At 40.5% G+C, this 15,728-nt stretch overlaps 1 protein-coding gene across 1 annotated transcript in view; it reads right to left on the bottom strand.

Moving 5' to 3' along the window:
• Window positions 1–368: 368 nt before the first annotated feature.
• The window catches only part of RDH10 (retinol dehydrogenase 10), a 28,136-nt gene continuing 12,776 nt past the window's right edge, over window positions 369–15,728 (bottom strand). Inside the window, exons 3-6 of the mRNA XM_025870725.2 lie at window positions 5,550–5,648; window positions 4,172–4,317; window positions 2,250–2,381; window positions 369–2,146 (exon numbers count right to left, since the gene is read on the bottom strand). Coding sequence (XP_025726510.1) covers window positions 2,023–2,146; window positions 2,250–2,381; window positions 4,172–4,317; window positions 5,550–5,648 — 501 coding nt within the window. The 3' untranslated portion in view covers window positions 369–2,022. The remainder of the gene's footprint in view (window positions 2,147–2,249; window positions 2,382–4,171; window positions 4,318–5,549; window positions 5,649–15,728) is intronic.

The following is a 15,728-nucleotide window of genomic DNA, read 5'->3' as shown; positions in this document are numbered from 1 at the left end:
AGGGGGAAAAATAGTTGGAATTTATCTTTGCTGGCTTCACAACTTTTGATTCCACTCAATATGATTATCATTAAACTGGTTGAAAGGCTGGGGGGTGGGGAGAAGGGCACAAATCAGTTATAGATGAGGGACAGAAGTGCTCTCTGGGTGCTAGCTTTGAGCACAGTGGCCCTGAATGTTGGCCTGAAGGGGCCAGATGACAAAAAAAGAGAACAGAGAGTCAGCACGAATGACAAGGTGGGGCGGGGGGCAGGGAGCGTAGATTATTAATCAGCAAGAAAAGTAACTTTGGCAATACTTATGTGATCAACACTAGTATGTAGGTTTGACGAGGGGAGAGTTCATGTTCAGAGAGAACAGCAATCATCGTCAAAGTAGCATTATATTAAGAACGTGGTACTTCTTAGAGAAATTCAAACATAAATGAAGCGATTCCTTAAGACCAGCTTTGGGGACAGTCACAGTGAGCAGGACTTTCCTGTATGTGGTTACAGTGCTGATTTGCTCTGGGGGACAAACTAACCGAGGTAATGAGATGGTATTTTCCCACTTTCAGGATAAACAAGCCCCTGATACAGCATCTCATCTAAGTAGATGGTTAACAACGGGAATTTGAGTGTATGGCACCCTAAGTTGTTAATGGCTGTTCCTGAACATTACTCCATTCAAACATTTTTTTTAAGGTGTGATATGAAAAAAAGGGAACACAATGCTTTTCTCTACAATACTGGTGATCACTAAGAATCACACTGTCAGTGGCATGTAAGTTAACTCTTTAAATTTAATCAGTCCTTTATAAAACTTCCCAATTAATTAGTAAAAGATGGCTTATTTTAATAGCCTTAAACATTGGTCGCTATTTAAACAAGACATTCTAAAAAAAAAAAAAAGCAATCACATAATAGTTTATAGTAATTTACAAGTGGATGGTATACATTTAGATACAGAGGTAGAAGTCCACTTTAACAACATTTCACTAATACACATTTACCAAATTCAAGGCACAAAATAGTTTGCTTTACAAAAAAATACTGTAAAAATGTCAATTGCTGTTCTACAATGTGAATAAAACTTTCAAAAGAATCTTTACAACCTTCCATACGTACTCCATAGAATATGATTTTTCCCCCTCACTAATCATAGTTGGCACAAAAATGGGGACTTTTTTTTTAATGCAGAAGCTCCCATTTTTAGAAACTGTTCCTTTGCAGAGCTGCTATGTATTCTAGATAAAAGTCCATTCAAATAAATGAAGCACAGCAACTTCCTGAGGAAAGGGCACTTTCTGTATGCAGCAAAATTCACAGGTAGAAAATGTATGACCTTTGTGGATAACTAGGTCTCCAGAGGAATAGAGCCTTAAGGAAAGATTTCAGAGACAAAATTAAAAATTTGGCTAACACTTAGTCCTTATGACTTTAAGAAAGAGACCTGATCCCCGCTACTGTAACAATCAACATCATTTACTTTGAATTGATGGAGATTTCAAAATTCCTTTTTAAAAGAGCTGTACCCACAAACACCATGAACAGCCACATGGGCTTTGCAAAACTGAAACTTAGAAAACATGAGAAAATATAGCACTATCAGTCCTTGAAGTTGCAAGGGTGTCAATTGGCTAGAGTTTAATTACAAGAATTAATAAACTCTATGGAGATCTAAAAAAACACAAACCACCACACAGGTGAAACACACTGACGTTACCATCTCTAGACTTTCTGCTCTTTAAGAAAAATAATGGTAGCCTGGAGACGTCACACAGTGCTTGTCTTAAAGATTTGACTGGTTTTAGGGTTTTGCCTCAAAGGACCCTGTTGGCAACAACGTTAGCTCACTTTTGCTGATCACATTTTCCAAGTAGTCTAGTCAGTTAATTTGCACTTTATTTATTTTTTTAAAATTGATTTAAAAAAAAAGTCAACATGGGTTTAGAATCCAGAGAATGTCAGTAATGCTGATGTGGATCGGACAAACACCTTGATCGTCTTCTGATAGAAATGATAATCCGTACAAAAAAGATCCTTAGATGCCATTTTTCGCTTCATTATTGTTTGTGGCTTGTTTTCTTTGAGCAATAAACGGGTACATACACTTGTCTGCTCCTAGGAACCGATACATGCACACAACTGCTTCAAAAGGGAGGATGCTGAAAAAAGAAAGGGGTCTGTTAGCAAGTGCATGCTGGCTCTCGGTAGGTTCTGGGGGTGGGCACGGGGACACCCGAACTAGGAGGGAACCCACAGAGTTACCTTTTCATGAAAGTCACGATGTACATGAGGCGGGGGGTGCAGATCATGGGCTGGTCTGTGAGGATGGCCTTCATGGCCTGCTTCACACAGTAATCAGGCTTCAGAGGGGGCAGAAAAGGCTCAATTTCTTTCCTGAAAGTTAAATATTCAAAAAATGAAATTAAGAATAAACACAAAGTAGGGAAGACTAGAAATACATCCAAACATTAACAGTGAGGTTATCTAAGTGTCAGGATCTTAGGTCCATTTTGTTTTCTGCATTATATTTTCCAAATTTTCCTACTATGAATACATTTTATTTGCATAGTCTAGAAAACGGGTTAAAAAAAAAAGCAAAATTGGTCTGCTTTTCTGTAAGGTGAGACAATGTTTTTATTTTATTTTTTTTTGAAGATTTTATTTATTTATTTGACAGAGAGAGACACAGCGAGAGAGGGAACACAAGCAGGGGGAGTGGGAGAGGGAGTGGAGCAGGGAGCCCGATGCGGGGCTAGATCCCAGGACCCCGGGATCATGACCTGAGCCGAAGGCAGACGCTTAATGACTGAGCCACCCAGGCGCCCCGAGACAATGTTTTTTTAAAATGCCTTAAAATGTATTTCATATTATTTTTCTATTTTTTTTCAGTAGAAAAAGAAGAGGGTGTTTGGCATAACAAACACTAAACCCAAACACAATACGAGACTTTTAGTGCTGAGTGTTATTAGAATGACGGTGTGTAACACCGGCATAACTTTTCTAAGTGAAGTAAGTCAGCTATATACTTTCCTGAATGCCCCAAGAGGGAAAACCAAGGTATTTTCTCTCAGGGGTCTCTGAAATGAAGTGCATATAGACATCCCAGCTTCAGCTGAATTCATTACATGACACGTTGAAATAACCTAATAGTATAATTTATTCCTTTCACTTTTCATTGTCCCACCACAGCTTTGGACACCTGTCATGCTAAATAGGAAACAGGGCTCCTTAGACCCTAGGCAATTGGCTCTTAAATATACAAGACGAAGAAAGAAACCAACCAACACACACACACACACACACACACACACACACACACACACACACACACGTGTGCGTGCGCTTGGGAAAAGTGGCAGAGCTTGAGTCCATTCCCAGTCCAGACTTGGAGTCAGCCAGAGATTGGAATGACTCAAATGGAGCTCCACCTACTTCACAGTGTGGCCAGCTTCAGGATGTGTTAAGAACGGCCCTGACCAACGGGGAACTGGTTTGGTTATCTGCCCTTGCCTTTCAAATTCATCCAAGCAAAGATCTCAAAGTAAGCATGTCTTTACAAGTATCCTTTTAACGATTCCTGGTTTTGTTTACTCTGCTAGTTCAAGTCAGACATGACCTGACATTTATATTCCCATACGCCTCCTTTCAAAATGTGTGGGTATTTTATGTCGTTTTTAGTAAATCTAAATAGTTTTTCTCATTCTGTTACAGTGAATCTACCTACATATACTCTCTGCGAAGAGAAAGCTCCCAAATCTGGAGGGCAAAATTCAAAGGGCTTTTCAGAAGAAAGGCTTACTCTTTTGTGACAGTCACATTGTTTCATATCCAAATCAAAGTCACATTCATTTACCAACACTAATACTAAAGAAACAAAATAACTCCTAAGGAAGTAGCTTCTAAGGGAAACCCTGGATATTTATGTTTCCTCCTTGACGGTGCAAAGAGGCCAATTCCTGTCTGATGCTTCCAGATTGACTTCCTCACATTAGTATCAGCGTGGTACCAGACCCTCACTCGTTAATCTTATTCACCTGAATTTTTCAAACCTTGATCAGTGAGGTTTGTAACAGGTTTAATTGTCAAATGATAAAGTGCAAGATACAATTCTACGTATTCTCCCAATATGGAAAGATGGTTTCTAAAACAGTTTTTTATCAGTAATAAGATAGGTTCTCACTGACCTGATTCGGCAGCCTCGGAACATGCCCGTGTCTACAAGGTAAGGGCAAACCAACGTTGTTTTAATTCCATCCTTTTCAGCAGCCTTTAACTCATGGCTCAGGGATTCGTGAAAACCCACCACTCCAAATTTACTGGCACAATAATCCTGAGTTAGAGGGGAAGAGAACAGAAACACTAAGTATGTGCACAGATCTCCCACCAAATCGACCAAGCCCAAGCTTCCCTGATCCTATTACTCTGGTTGTATGTTTGATACAGAAGGTTACAGGTGACTAAGCAAAGAAAAGGAAAGCATTTTCAAAGACAGATATCTGATGTGGTTCAGTGCAGAAATAATATTTTCAAAGCAACAGCAGAAACAGACGAACACTTTTTGCCACATCGACCAAGTATCATATTACTTTGTGGAAGTTACCACAAAGGATTTTATAAAAGCTAACAAGCTGGAGCTAAAAATGGAGAGGTTCACTTTGAAGTGTCTGGAAAATTCACAAATGGTCTCTTGTTCAGTAAAGGAGAATGAAAATCCAGTTTGTTTCATTATCGCTAGGAGAGAAAGGCAAATCTAGCTTAGGTTATAAGTTATTATGATCTGATTTTCTCTTTAAAGTAAAAATGGAAATGGTAAGTATACCTTGTAAACTGAAGCCAGACCTTAATCTAAGAACACATGGTATAGAAAGTTCTTATCCCTTACCCCACGTTAAATGTAGGAATGGAAATGCAGAACGTGGAAGCCATCTACTCTGTGTCCTTTTGCCTATTTGCATGGGGGTGAGGTTTTCAATTTTATGCTAGAGGCACCCAGAGGACAAACAGCACAGAATGATATATATATATACACACGCTTTACTATTGGAATATGGTAAAGAATGGGGTTTGGTTAAGCCCAGTTCTGCAAACTTAACAATGAAAGACACCTCACATCCGCCATAACCATCTCCTCTGATGGACTGACACAAGATAGTTCACTTTTAGCAAGTCGACCCAAACAGGACGTCAACCTTTGGCCTCACGTATCTGTTTCCCGTGGTACTGCCACTGCCCTCCACAGTTTCACTCTTGACCCTGTGCCTCCCCGCCATCATTACGCAAAACTGCTAATGAAAAGGGGGCATACCAAGGACTAGCAGTCCACCTACTTTTCCTGATGCTGCGGCTTTGTCAAACTAGTATAAGTGATTTTATGGCAGAAGGTATTAGAGGTACACTTTAGCAGCTGGCCCTGGGTTACTGCAGAACATTCCACACACAGCACACAGGTCGAGCAGAGTGCTTTCATGAATGTATGGGCAGCAGGCACTCTTCAGAGGACTTTGGTATACTTGACACAAGATAAACTGATTGAATGAAGGAAGTGCTTTATATCTCACAAACCTCAACTCCAGCAGTACTGAACAATCCCAAGGAACTTGCAACTGTCACAATATGACCATGATTAATCTCCAGCATGGTAGGAAGAAAAGCCTTTGTGGTCTGAAAGAAAAGTTAAGAGTCAAGCTTTAGAACAGACACTGTGAATTTCATTTAAAAGCCAATCCTACCTAATGTTTTAGCCAAATAAAATCAGTTTTACCCACATAATGGTACATTTTCCAATTTGTTTCAAAATCTAATTAGTAAATCTCATTTACTAAAAGAGAAGATCCTTTGATTGTCTGGTTAGCATAACACCATATCATTGGTGTGGCAGGCCTATTAGAAGCCGTGACCAACAAGACCGTAACACAAGAGCTTTTGGGGACAATCGCCAGAGATGAAAAGAAAGCCATTAGTCGAAGGCTCTTTATCACCTTTCAAGTGATAGTTATCTGCTAATCTAAACTACTCCCAGGTCAGGGATCTTTTTATGCTCATGACATTTTAACACAGCTATCTCACGGTCTGTGAGGGGCCTCCAGCTTACCCACAAGTAAGTGCCTTGTATTAATGTCTCCCTTATGGCTATGTCTAAACAGGAAGAGACCCCCAAATGAAGAGATCGTCCAGCATCATCTTCCAGCATCTAAAACTTTACCGAAGTGTACTAACAGGAGGTATAGTATTTCAGGATGTAAAAATGCAGGATAAAAGTACAGGATCATTATAATGAGAAATGTGTCCAATGCTAATGGACAGGAGCTTCCAGCATTCTAAATGACCACACTCCACTGGGGGGCTTACAGGGCAGTGACTTTCCCACAGAAGCAGGTACCCGGCCACTCAGTATAGCTGAGCATGTGGCAGTTCCAGGGCAATAGACCCTTATTTCTTATTCGCTAAACTCTTTCTCCCCCCTCTGGCTCTTTCACCTTCAAGACACAAGGCTGTATTTAAAAAAAAAAAAAAAAAATTACTTCAAATTGCTTAAGATGATCTATTAACTACTCTACCAGGCTCCCAACAGTTTTATAACCTGCTTCTTAAAAGAAAGCAGCAAAGAGTAATCTGTCTACTGTTGAGTTATATCCCATTGCCAACACAGTTTCCCCATGATTTATGAAGTTAAAAAACCCAAACAATACACAGTGGACTTAAAGAAGACTTGCATGCCCCTTCTCTGAGGATTTCCTGGCTAAGGGATCACTGAATTTTTGCATAAATATCTAATTTGTTACAATAACTTTTGCACGTACAAGATCAAAAACAGTCATTCCATTTATTTTGAAGTTTCTCCGCATTCCAATCCATGATGCACACAGTTGCCAGATGAACATCTGTGAAGTGTCCCAAGGTCTTTCCCAGTCTGACTCCTGATCATCATGTAATCCCCCCCACCCCCGACTCATACCCCATCTGTCTGGGCCTCCTCACTGTGGTTACCCAGGGCACACTTATTCTCACCTGTGAGGTTTTACCCATGAACTCTTCTCTTCTCTGACAGTCTACTCCCAATGCCCTCGTACGTAATTAAAAGTATAATATTAATCACAGGTTTACAAAGCCTCTTGCGCTTTTCAACGTGCTTATGTTACAGGAGCTTTCAAATAATTATCTACTGAAGGTGTTGAGCCTTTATGTAATTCTACACCACCTTGTATTTCTTTAAGACGTGGTCAGTACCATTTGCAATTATACGTTTTGTGGTATTTTGATTTTAATTGTTTATATTTATTTGCCCAGCTGCCTCAGACTAAGCTGGAAGATATTGACTATTTTTTCAAAGATTATGGCAGGACTACTACCCTGTGATGGGCACTGTGGAGGAGAGAATGTGAGTAACGTTCCTTGTGAACTTTGGAGACCTGGCTTACTGCTGGAGTGTCTCTCTTCCAAGAAGCAGATGTTTCAGCTGGATTTTACTTCTTTGCAGAAGTGGGAATGGTTAGGGTAATTAGGATAGTAATTATTAGTTTGGTGTGCTTGTCAGCCAAAAAAGGCAAGAACTGGTACTTTAGGTCATTATATGTTCAATTTTAAGCTCTACAACTTATATATGGCCATATCACAGAACTGCAATAAAGTAACATCATAAAGAAGGATATATATTCCAATCTAAATAAGAAAACATATCTTTAAGTAATCAAGACTATAAGTCCTCTTTTAAGTATCTGGTTATGATTAATCGTTCCCAGATTAGCTAAAAAAAAAAGTGTAAGATGTATTCTTGATGCAACTCAGAGATAATTTCTCAGTATTAAAAGTTTGCCTAGTCTTGAAACACAGGGACAGATTTAGTACAAAGGACCCTACCGTTAAGTTCTTAAGTGGGGAGTCTCAATATTAAATCCCAAGAAATTACACACAATATAGAACACCAGTAAGAACTTGCTGCTTAATTACCTGGCGAGTCCGCATCCCTGATCCTGTTTTTTCACATCGCCAGTGACCACTCGCTCTAGCTGGTGGCTGGCCCTGCCTGGAAACACATGGGCACCAAGCAGGTTGGCGCTAATGACTTCCCTGGACTCGTGTGTGATGCTGTTGCCTGCAGGTGTTAAATGACTAATCCAGATCCCCAGCACCACATAAAGGCAGGTGATAGAAGATTAACAAGTTCCTAACTGTTTTTTAAGTTTAATTTGTTGCATGGTTCTGAAACTGATTAATGACCCCTCCCCTTTTCCTGAAATTAGTCTGTGGTATTAACTTACTCCTTCAACGATTATTTCTTGAACATCTATTACATGCAGGTACTGTTTTATGATCTGGCCAAGCAATGACGGCTAAAATGGGAGCTGATTCTGTACTTGTCTCTAAGCAGAATTTACACTTACCAGCACTTAATTGTGTTAAATCAGTATATCAAGTATATAGTTCTAGTTTATGCACAGGGTACTCTGGCTGCATATTCTAAAAAATGTGACTTGGGTCTGCTTTCCTCACTCCCTGCCCTCCCTCCAATTAGTTTGGAGGGACATTTAAGCTACTGGTTTTGTACTTAAAGGAAAAAAAGAAAAAAAGAGAAGGGAAACAAAAGAATCCAAATATGGCTTAGTGACCAAAATCTTCTCCAGTTGTGGGTTGTAAACATTTTTCTGGGAAATATGCTTTACTTTGAGTAACTAAGTAAAGTGTGACACAGTTTTGTTTTAATATAAAGCTTTCTTTAGAGAGGGTTAAAAAAAAAAAAGGTAGTGGCAGGTCAGTGTCTAGTTTAAAATATGTGATTTCTTTGCCTAATAAGGGACAAACACAGCTTTCTGTATAAATGAAATCCAATGCGTCATTGCATTTTCTACATCCTAAGACAAAGGCCTATATTCTTTGTTTAGGAAGTGCACCGATCATAGGTCTAATACCACAATTACAACCGCTATCCATGTTGAGCACAACAAACAAGGTTCAGGAAACTAGGAGCTGAAAAAAGCCATCCAAGGCCAGGGTCAGCCTGGGAACCCAGACTCACTGTCTTCTAAGGCTGGGGTCAAACACTCAGCTCTTACTGTGTGCCAGGCAAAGGTAAGCCTGGGATAAGAGCATTCACATCAGGACCATTCGGGTTTCTTTTTAAACTTGGGTTTTCAGGGCTCACCCTGGAGCCGGATCCACGTGACTGAGCACGAAGGCTGTTAATCATTTCCTTTGCTGCCTGAATGCAGGCGAGCAATTATTGCTCGCGCCTTACTTCCACAACCCCAAGTCCTGCCTTATGTCTGGGGCACATTACCAAATAAACTTTGATCAACACTAATTCTATCCCTTACTTTACAGGAAAAATGCTATAAATGGGTGGCTAGAAAAGCATCACATTTTCAGGAATTTTCCCAAGAAACCTGACTAGTTTTCTTTTCTAATTACTCTTGCCCTCAACAGTCTGGTAGATGACATCTGAGATACAGCATATTCCGTCCCTGACACAGTTTGACAGCACAAAGAAATCTGGCACTTTGCAATGAATTATTAATGCGCACAAATATTGCAGCATGTACAAGATGGGGACCAGCAAAAGGTGAAGTGCTAGTTGCCATGACACCAGTCAGTTCAAGTTAAGGTTCGTGATCTTTAACTTTGTCTCAAAGAGTCATTAAAAGAACATCAAGGGCAAATCTAAGAGCACACCCAAATGGCTTAAGTATAAATTCACGCATGTGCCGCCGTCAGTGAATCTGAGAGGGGCAACTCAGATCACTCACCGAACACCTGGACTGCTGTGTTATCTTCACTAGAAGGATGGATTACTTGGATCACAAGTGACCACCTAGTACAATGACCTCTAAAGTACAGAGTTAGTTGGTGCCAGAGGTGGCTGGCAAGGTTAGCTAGATGCTTAACCTAAGCCAGAGAACTGCACTCCTCGCTATGTCCTTTTGTTCAAATGTCTATGAAACAGAGGTCTTGTAGTTCTTCACCAGGAAAAAATGGCTGACTCTTGATCTGGGGGGTCTCAGAGTCAGCAACCCATATGCACTAATTGTTATGGTCAGTGGGAGAATTTAAAGCTGGAATGGACCTAGGGATCACTTTATCTGCAAAAAGAGAGCACTCTTACTAATGAACTCTGGCTAAAAAGTGTGGAGATAGACCTTTGCACACCCATGAGTAATTTTATCATAAGACTCCCAATACCATAATTGGCCACCAGCTGACTGGGTTGCTATGTGACTAAAAAGAAAAAAAAAGAAGGGGGGAAGGACACTGAAATGGACCCTGACATTCTTATGAAACATACTTAAGTCTAATGTCGCTATAGCTCCTCAGGGTTCCTCTTCAAAGCCCTGGGCACTTTGAAAGATAATGTAAAGGTCATATTTCTAATATGAACAAGAATTTCTTAAAGAGAAGTGTGACTGGACATAGACATGACATGTCCTATCTCGAGAAATCTTTGAAAGTTAGGTTTACGCCAAATTAACTTCCAACAGTTCTAACCCTCTAGATCATTCTTGGTGCTTTTAATGACACACTGGGATGCAGGGCCTGCAGCTGCACTGTCAGGGCAAATTAGCCTAAAGTTAAACAAAAGAGAATGTGAAGAAATGTGGTATCCGGCAAAGTCTGGCTTTGAAATGTTCGAGACTGATGACATTTTAAAGGTGTAGCTAAAACACCCAGAATGTGTTCTCTGTATTTGTAAGCCATTCCAGGTTAATGGACACCAAGGAAAAAGCCAAGTTAATTTCTCGCAGAAGGAAAAGGCCGCATACTGTATTTTTGTGTGTTTGTGTAACTGTTTTATGGTCAATTCCAGAAAAGACATCCTTTAAAAAGAATCCTTTTAAAATGTTTAGTTCTCATTTGAACACCCAAGAAACAGGAGACTTTTGTTTCTAAGGAGGGCCATAAATCATATTATGATGGGAAAAGGATTAACACCATCAGCACATGTATAATAGTTTTCTGATGTGTAAGGATTTTCAGAATCTCCAAATAAGAGCAGTATATAAACGATCTGAGAAGAAAAAAACAAAACAAAACAAAACCCAGAAACAACAATCAAGACTCCATTGAACAAAGAACATCTAACTGGACATCCTTATAGTACCCCTCCAAGTAGTTCAATAATTCTACTTGGTGTTTTGCTCCTTCTGCCTCTGTTGCTACCAGAGTAACTTATCTTTATCAGAATCACAAAGGAACATACTGTTTATTTACAAGGCTAAAATGACATCTGGTGGCACTCTTCTCCGAACACTCAGTCACTGCTCCTGGAAAACTGTGATTCAGTAGTACAAACTATTGCAGGGAACGGTGTTAAAAAGGCAAATAGGGTAGGGGCACCTGGGTGGCTTAGTCATTGAGCATCTGCCTTCTTCGGCTCAGGTCATGATCCTAAGGTCCTGAGATCAAGCCCTGCATCGGGCTCCCTGCTCTGTGGGAAGCCTGCTTCTCCCTCCCCCACTCCCCCTGCTTGTGTTCCCTCTCTCACTGTCTCTCTCTGTCAAATAAATAAATAAAATCTTAAAAAAAAAAAAAGGCGAATAGGATAAATCATTAGTGTGTTTAAAGATGGAAAAATGGTGACATACCCCCAAGCTAACCTGGGAAAGGAACATATGGCTAGATAAATACTCTTAATTCTGTAGATCTAAATGTTATCTGCTTAGTAAACATACTGACCACCAAACTAAGAAATTTCACTTTGACCACAGAACGTGATAGTTGAAATTTTTCACTACAAAATTATCTTTAATTAGGAAGTAAAAACTAAATCTATACTTGCTAGCAATGCACTGACTTTAAATCTTGTAGTTGCATTTGACAGCACAAATTCTGAAATTCATGTAACTGAATGACAGCTTTTTTTCCTTTTTCCCTAGTTGGGTGTGTTTGTGGAGACAGAAAAGTCTCCCAACAAACTGCAACACAGCCCCAAGATAGTGAAGCCTGGAACTACTCTTTCAGACTTCACAAAATCTCTTATCAGATTGACACATACTGCTCTGTCTTTAGCCATAGAGGAGAGACTACAGAGTATGTCCTAACTATTGAATTCTTACCAATGTGACATCTACCATATTTTTATTATTTTGAGGCTACAGGGATTAGTTTAACATTTGAAGGCATCAGCAGTTAATGCTTAACACACATGCACTAGTACACTCCTACAGTTGCCCTACAACCAAGAAGCTAATAAAAGAGCTAGGCTTTTCAAAGGAACACCTAGATGATGACACCATTAGTTATTCAGCAAAAATAAATGCTTCATTAACTTGCCTTCCCACTGCTAACGCATGGGATGAATCTAGCCCAAGGCAGCCACTCAGACATCAACATTCCCCTGAATTTTAGGGTTTGCTATGCAGAAACACTGGAAAGGAGGTGACTGAAAACTCAATCTGTCTGGAAAGAACACTGGTCTTTGGAGTCCAAAAATCACATGGTCCCAGCTGCCAATCAACTAACCATCCTTGTTACTTGACTTCTTTGAATCTTGATTTTAACTCATTTGTGAGACAAAAAGAGGAGGTCTCCAAGGTTTCTTTGTTCAAAGATGTTATGACGACTTCTGTCCAATAATTCTTTCTTCGATTCCTACCACGCGTTGGAAATACAAGTTGTAACACTGACGTGTACCTTGCATAAGACTCTCGTAAATGACTCAGCAAGGTATCAGGTCCATTATTAGTGCAGAGGCCAGCAGCTGGTAAGCAGTAAAAATCTGTTCATTAAACATTTATATGATGTCATGACTCTGCCTTTTAGAATAAAGTAACTTGAATTCATGCCTCTTACATATTAACGAAATTGCACATTCTCTGCAAAATAATCATATTTCTGTGTTTTAGAGTTCATGGAAGTTCAGGATGTTAAAAGAAACTGAATGCTGAACACGGTTTCTGAAGTGCTGTTTTCCTGGACCCTCCCCCTGGCTGAGTCCTAGATCATCAAAGGAGTGTTCCATGATCTCCTTCAAGCTCAGGCCCCTTTCCCTATTTAATAATGCTTTATAGAATAATGAAAATAACCCACAAAATTGCAGCCAAATAGTCTGCTAAACAACATGTTGTCATTAATCCCTTTGCTTTGCCCCAAACTCAACTCACATCCCAGAAACTGTAATAAAGACAGATCTTCCAAAGGGCAGAGGCTCCGGTTCTGCTCTAGTGACTAGTAACCACTTTCATGAGGAATAAACACTGCACACAAGCTCAGCCACTGCTCAGGCCATCTGAAGGGGCAGGACTCCTTTGTCCCTCCTGCCTCTATTCCAATAGCATGGCCCAACAGTGTCCTCAAGATCATCTTCCATCATCCTTTGTATTTCATATGTCTAAACAGTTTAAATTCTCCCTTACTTCCTAGTTTGCTTACTGTGGAGTCTTTAAAAAAAATTAAGATTGCGGGGTGCCTGGGTGGCTCAGTCAGTTAAGCATCTGCCTTCGGCTCACGTCATGATCCCAGGGTCCTGGGATCGAGTCCCGTATTGGGCTTCTTGCTCAGCGGGAGCCTACTTCTCCCTCTGCCTGCTGCTCCTCCTGTTTGTGCTCACTCTCTGTCTCTCTCTGACAAATAAATAACATCTTTAAAAAAAAATTTAAAAATTAAAATCTTTACCTAAATGAAAGGTAAAATAATCAAGCGGTCACTCCTGAAAACTTTACTCTTAAACTTGCATGGTAGTGACAAAGAATTTACTTATTATATATAAGAGTCTGAGGGGTACCTATATTGTATTAGGCACTGTTAAAGAGAAAACTTTGTGAACTTCTGAAAGAACATGCACAGTAGCAAATCAAGTTCCATGCAGTCCAGTGATGATTTTTTCTAAGCTTTAGTTCTCATAGCATAATGACATTTTTCTAGGTTCGGAAGGCATCCTGGGCTTTAAAAAACTCACAACTTAAATTTGGGCTCAAAAGCCCATCAGTTTTAGTTTGTATGTCCATACCTTCGAACTACCACTCCACTACTAAATTAAGAAATATCTTCAAGGACAATAATTGCAGATCCAGCAACTAGTCTGGTAATATTCTAGCTTCCTCATGGGAGAACAGGACTAAAGTGGAATAGAAGACAGCAATAATCACTTGTCAATCACAATTCTGGCTAAACCACCTAAAACATTACTAAATTGTGAAAACTAAAAAGGAAGACCTCCCCTTAGGTATCGCAAGTATATGAGACACCATGCCCTCCGTTATCCAATACTAGAAGCCAACAATATGCCAGGGGCCAGGAGTGGAGGAAGAGGGTATACACAACAGGCAAGGTGGTACTTACTTCCTGGGTGGGAAGAACGTAGTCTTCACTGCAGGGTCTTGACTTTGTTCCATGATGCTTATGGCTTTGGAAACTCCACCCTGGGCATAGCCACCAAGGGGAATAGTGAGCAAGATAGCACCTGCACTCTCCCTTTTAGATACTGGACCGGAATCCAAATAAAAAAAAAATAAATAAACCTAGACTAGGATTGGAACACAGAGTGTGTGGTCTGGCATTTTTCTTGTCTACGAGATTCCTAAAGGGCTGATTAGCTCAGGAAAGAAAAACAAAAAGGCAGCAGGAAGGAGAATATTGAGAAAGTGGAAAGGAAAATGCATATTCAAGATCAGTTCCTCTTCAAACTTTGATGTGCCAAAGAATCACCTGGGATCTGGAATCAACTACAGATTCTGATCCAGTAGGTCTGGGAGGGGCCTGAGAGTCTGCTTTTCTAACGTGTAGCTTGCCTGGTGATGCTGTTGATGCCGCTGCCCTGGCCCACAGACTGAGCACAAGGTTCTAGGGTGGGCTGGGGAATCTGTCTACTTTAAACCTTAAGTGGCCTCACATCAATTTCTCCTAGAAACTCAGCAAAACTGCAAGATTTCGCTACCCTCTAGCCTACCCGTGTTCTCTGAACCAGCATATTAGAGGTTGGGAAGCCCCACTCTCCACACCCTTTCCCCAACAATGTTTATTAAGCTAAGGGCTGGTTCAAACCAACGTCAAGCTCACCCAGAGTCTTCTATGGACAACTATGAGAGTTTACGGACAGATTCTCTGTATATTTGCACTGGATCCATTTTTAGCACTAGCAAGCCCCTCTGCTGTGGTTTGAATGCTTGTGTCTCCAAATTCATGCTGAAATCTAATGCTCATTGTGATGGTGTTAGAAGGTGGGGCCTTAGGGACCCCTCAGGAATGGGATCAGTGCCCTTCTAATAGAGGCCCCAGAGAGGCCTCTCACCCCTTCTGCCGTGTGAGGTTTCAGCAGACAGCAGTCTACCAACCAAGTGGGTCCTCACCAGACTTGGAATCTGCTGGCACCCTCATCTTCTTGGACTTCCAACCTCCAGAATAGTGAGACATAAATTCCTGTCATCTGTAACGCAGCTAGTGTCCAGCATTCTGTTCTAGTAGTGCAGATGGACTAAATGGACTAAGATACCCCAGAGCCATTAGAACAAGCTCACAGACGCAGATCGAGGAGGCTTCAATGTCCTCTCCCCACATCCATAGAGGCTTTGAAGGCTCAGCTTTCAAGACAGGGCTTTCAGCCTTAGCCTTTACCTGTTCCGTTTTTCTCATTTACCTTTCTGAAGCTTTCATGCTTTGGTAAGCCTGTGAGGAAATCATACCTAGGAAAAACTTAGCCCTTTACAAATCAGATGCTTGGGCCATAAGTTTGGACGCCATCAACTGGGCAAAAGTGCATCATTTTGAAAATCCATGATTAGCATTTCCAAAGGAAAAGCTTATGGAGTTATCTGG

Source organism: Callorhinus ursinus, unplaced genomic scaffold, assembly GCF_003265705.2.
Source record: "Callorhinus ursinus isolate GAN/ISIS: 27379988/994484 unplaced genomic scaffold, GSC_fseal_2.0 scaffold5, whole genome shotgun sequence".
Taxonomy (NCBI): Eukaryota; Metazoa; Chordata; class Mammalia; order Carnivora; family Otariidae; genus Callorhinus; species Callorhinus ursinus.
The sequence above is the reverse complement of the archived record's forward strand: the minus strand, read 5'-3'. Positions and strand labels throughout refer to the sequence as shown.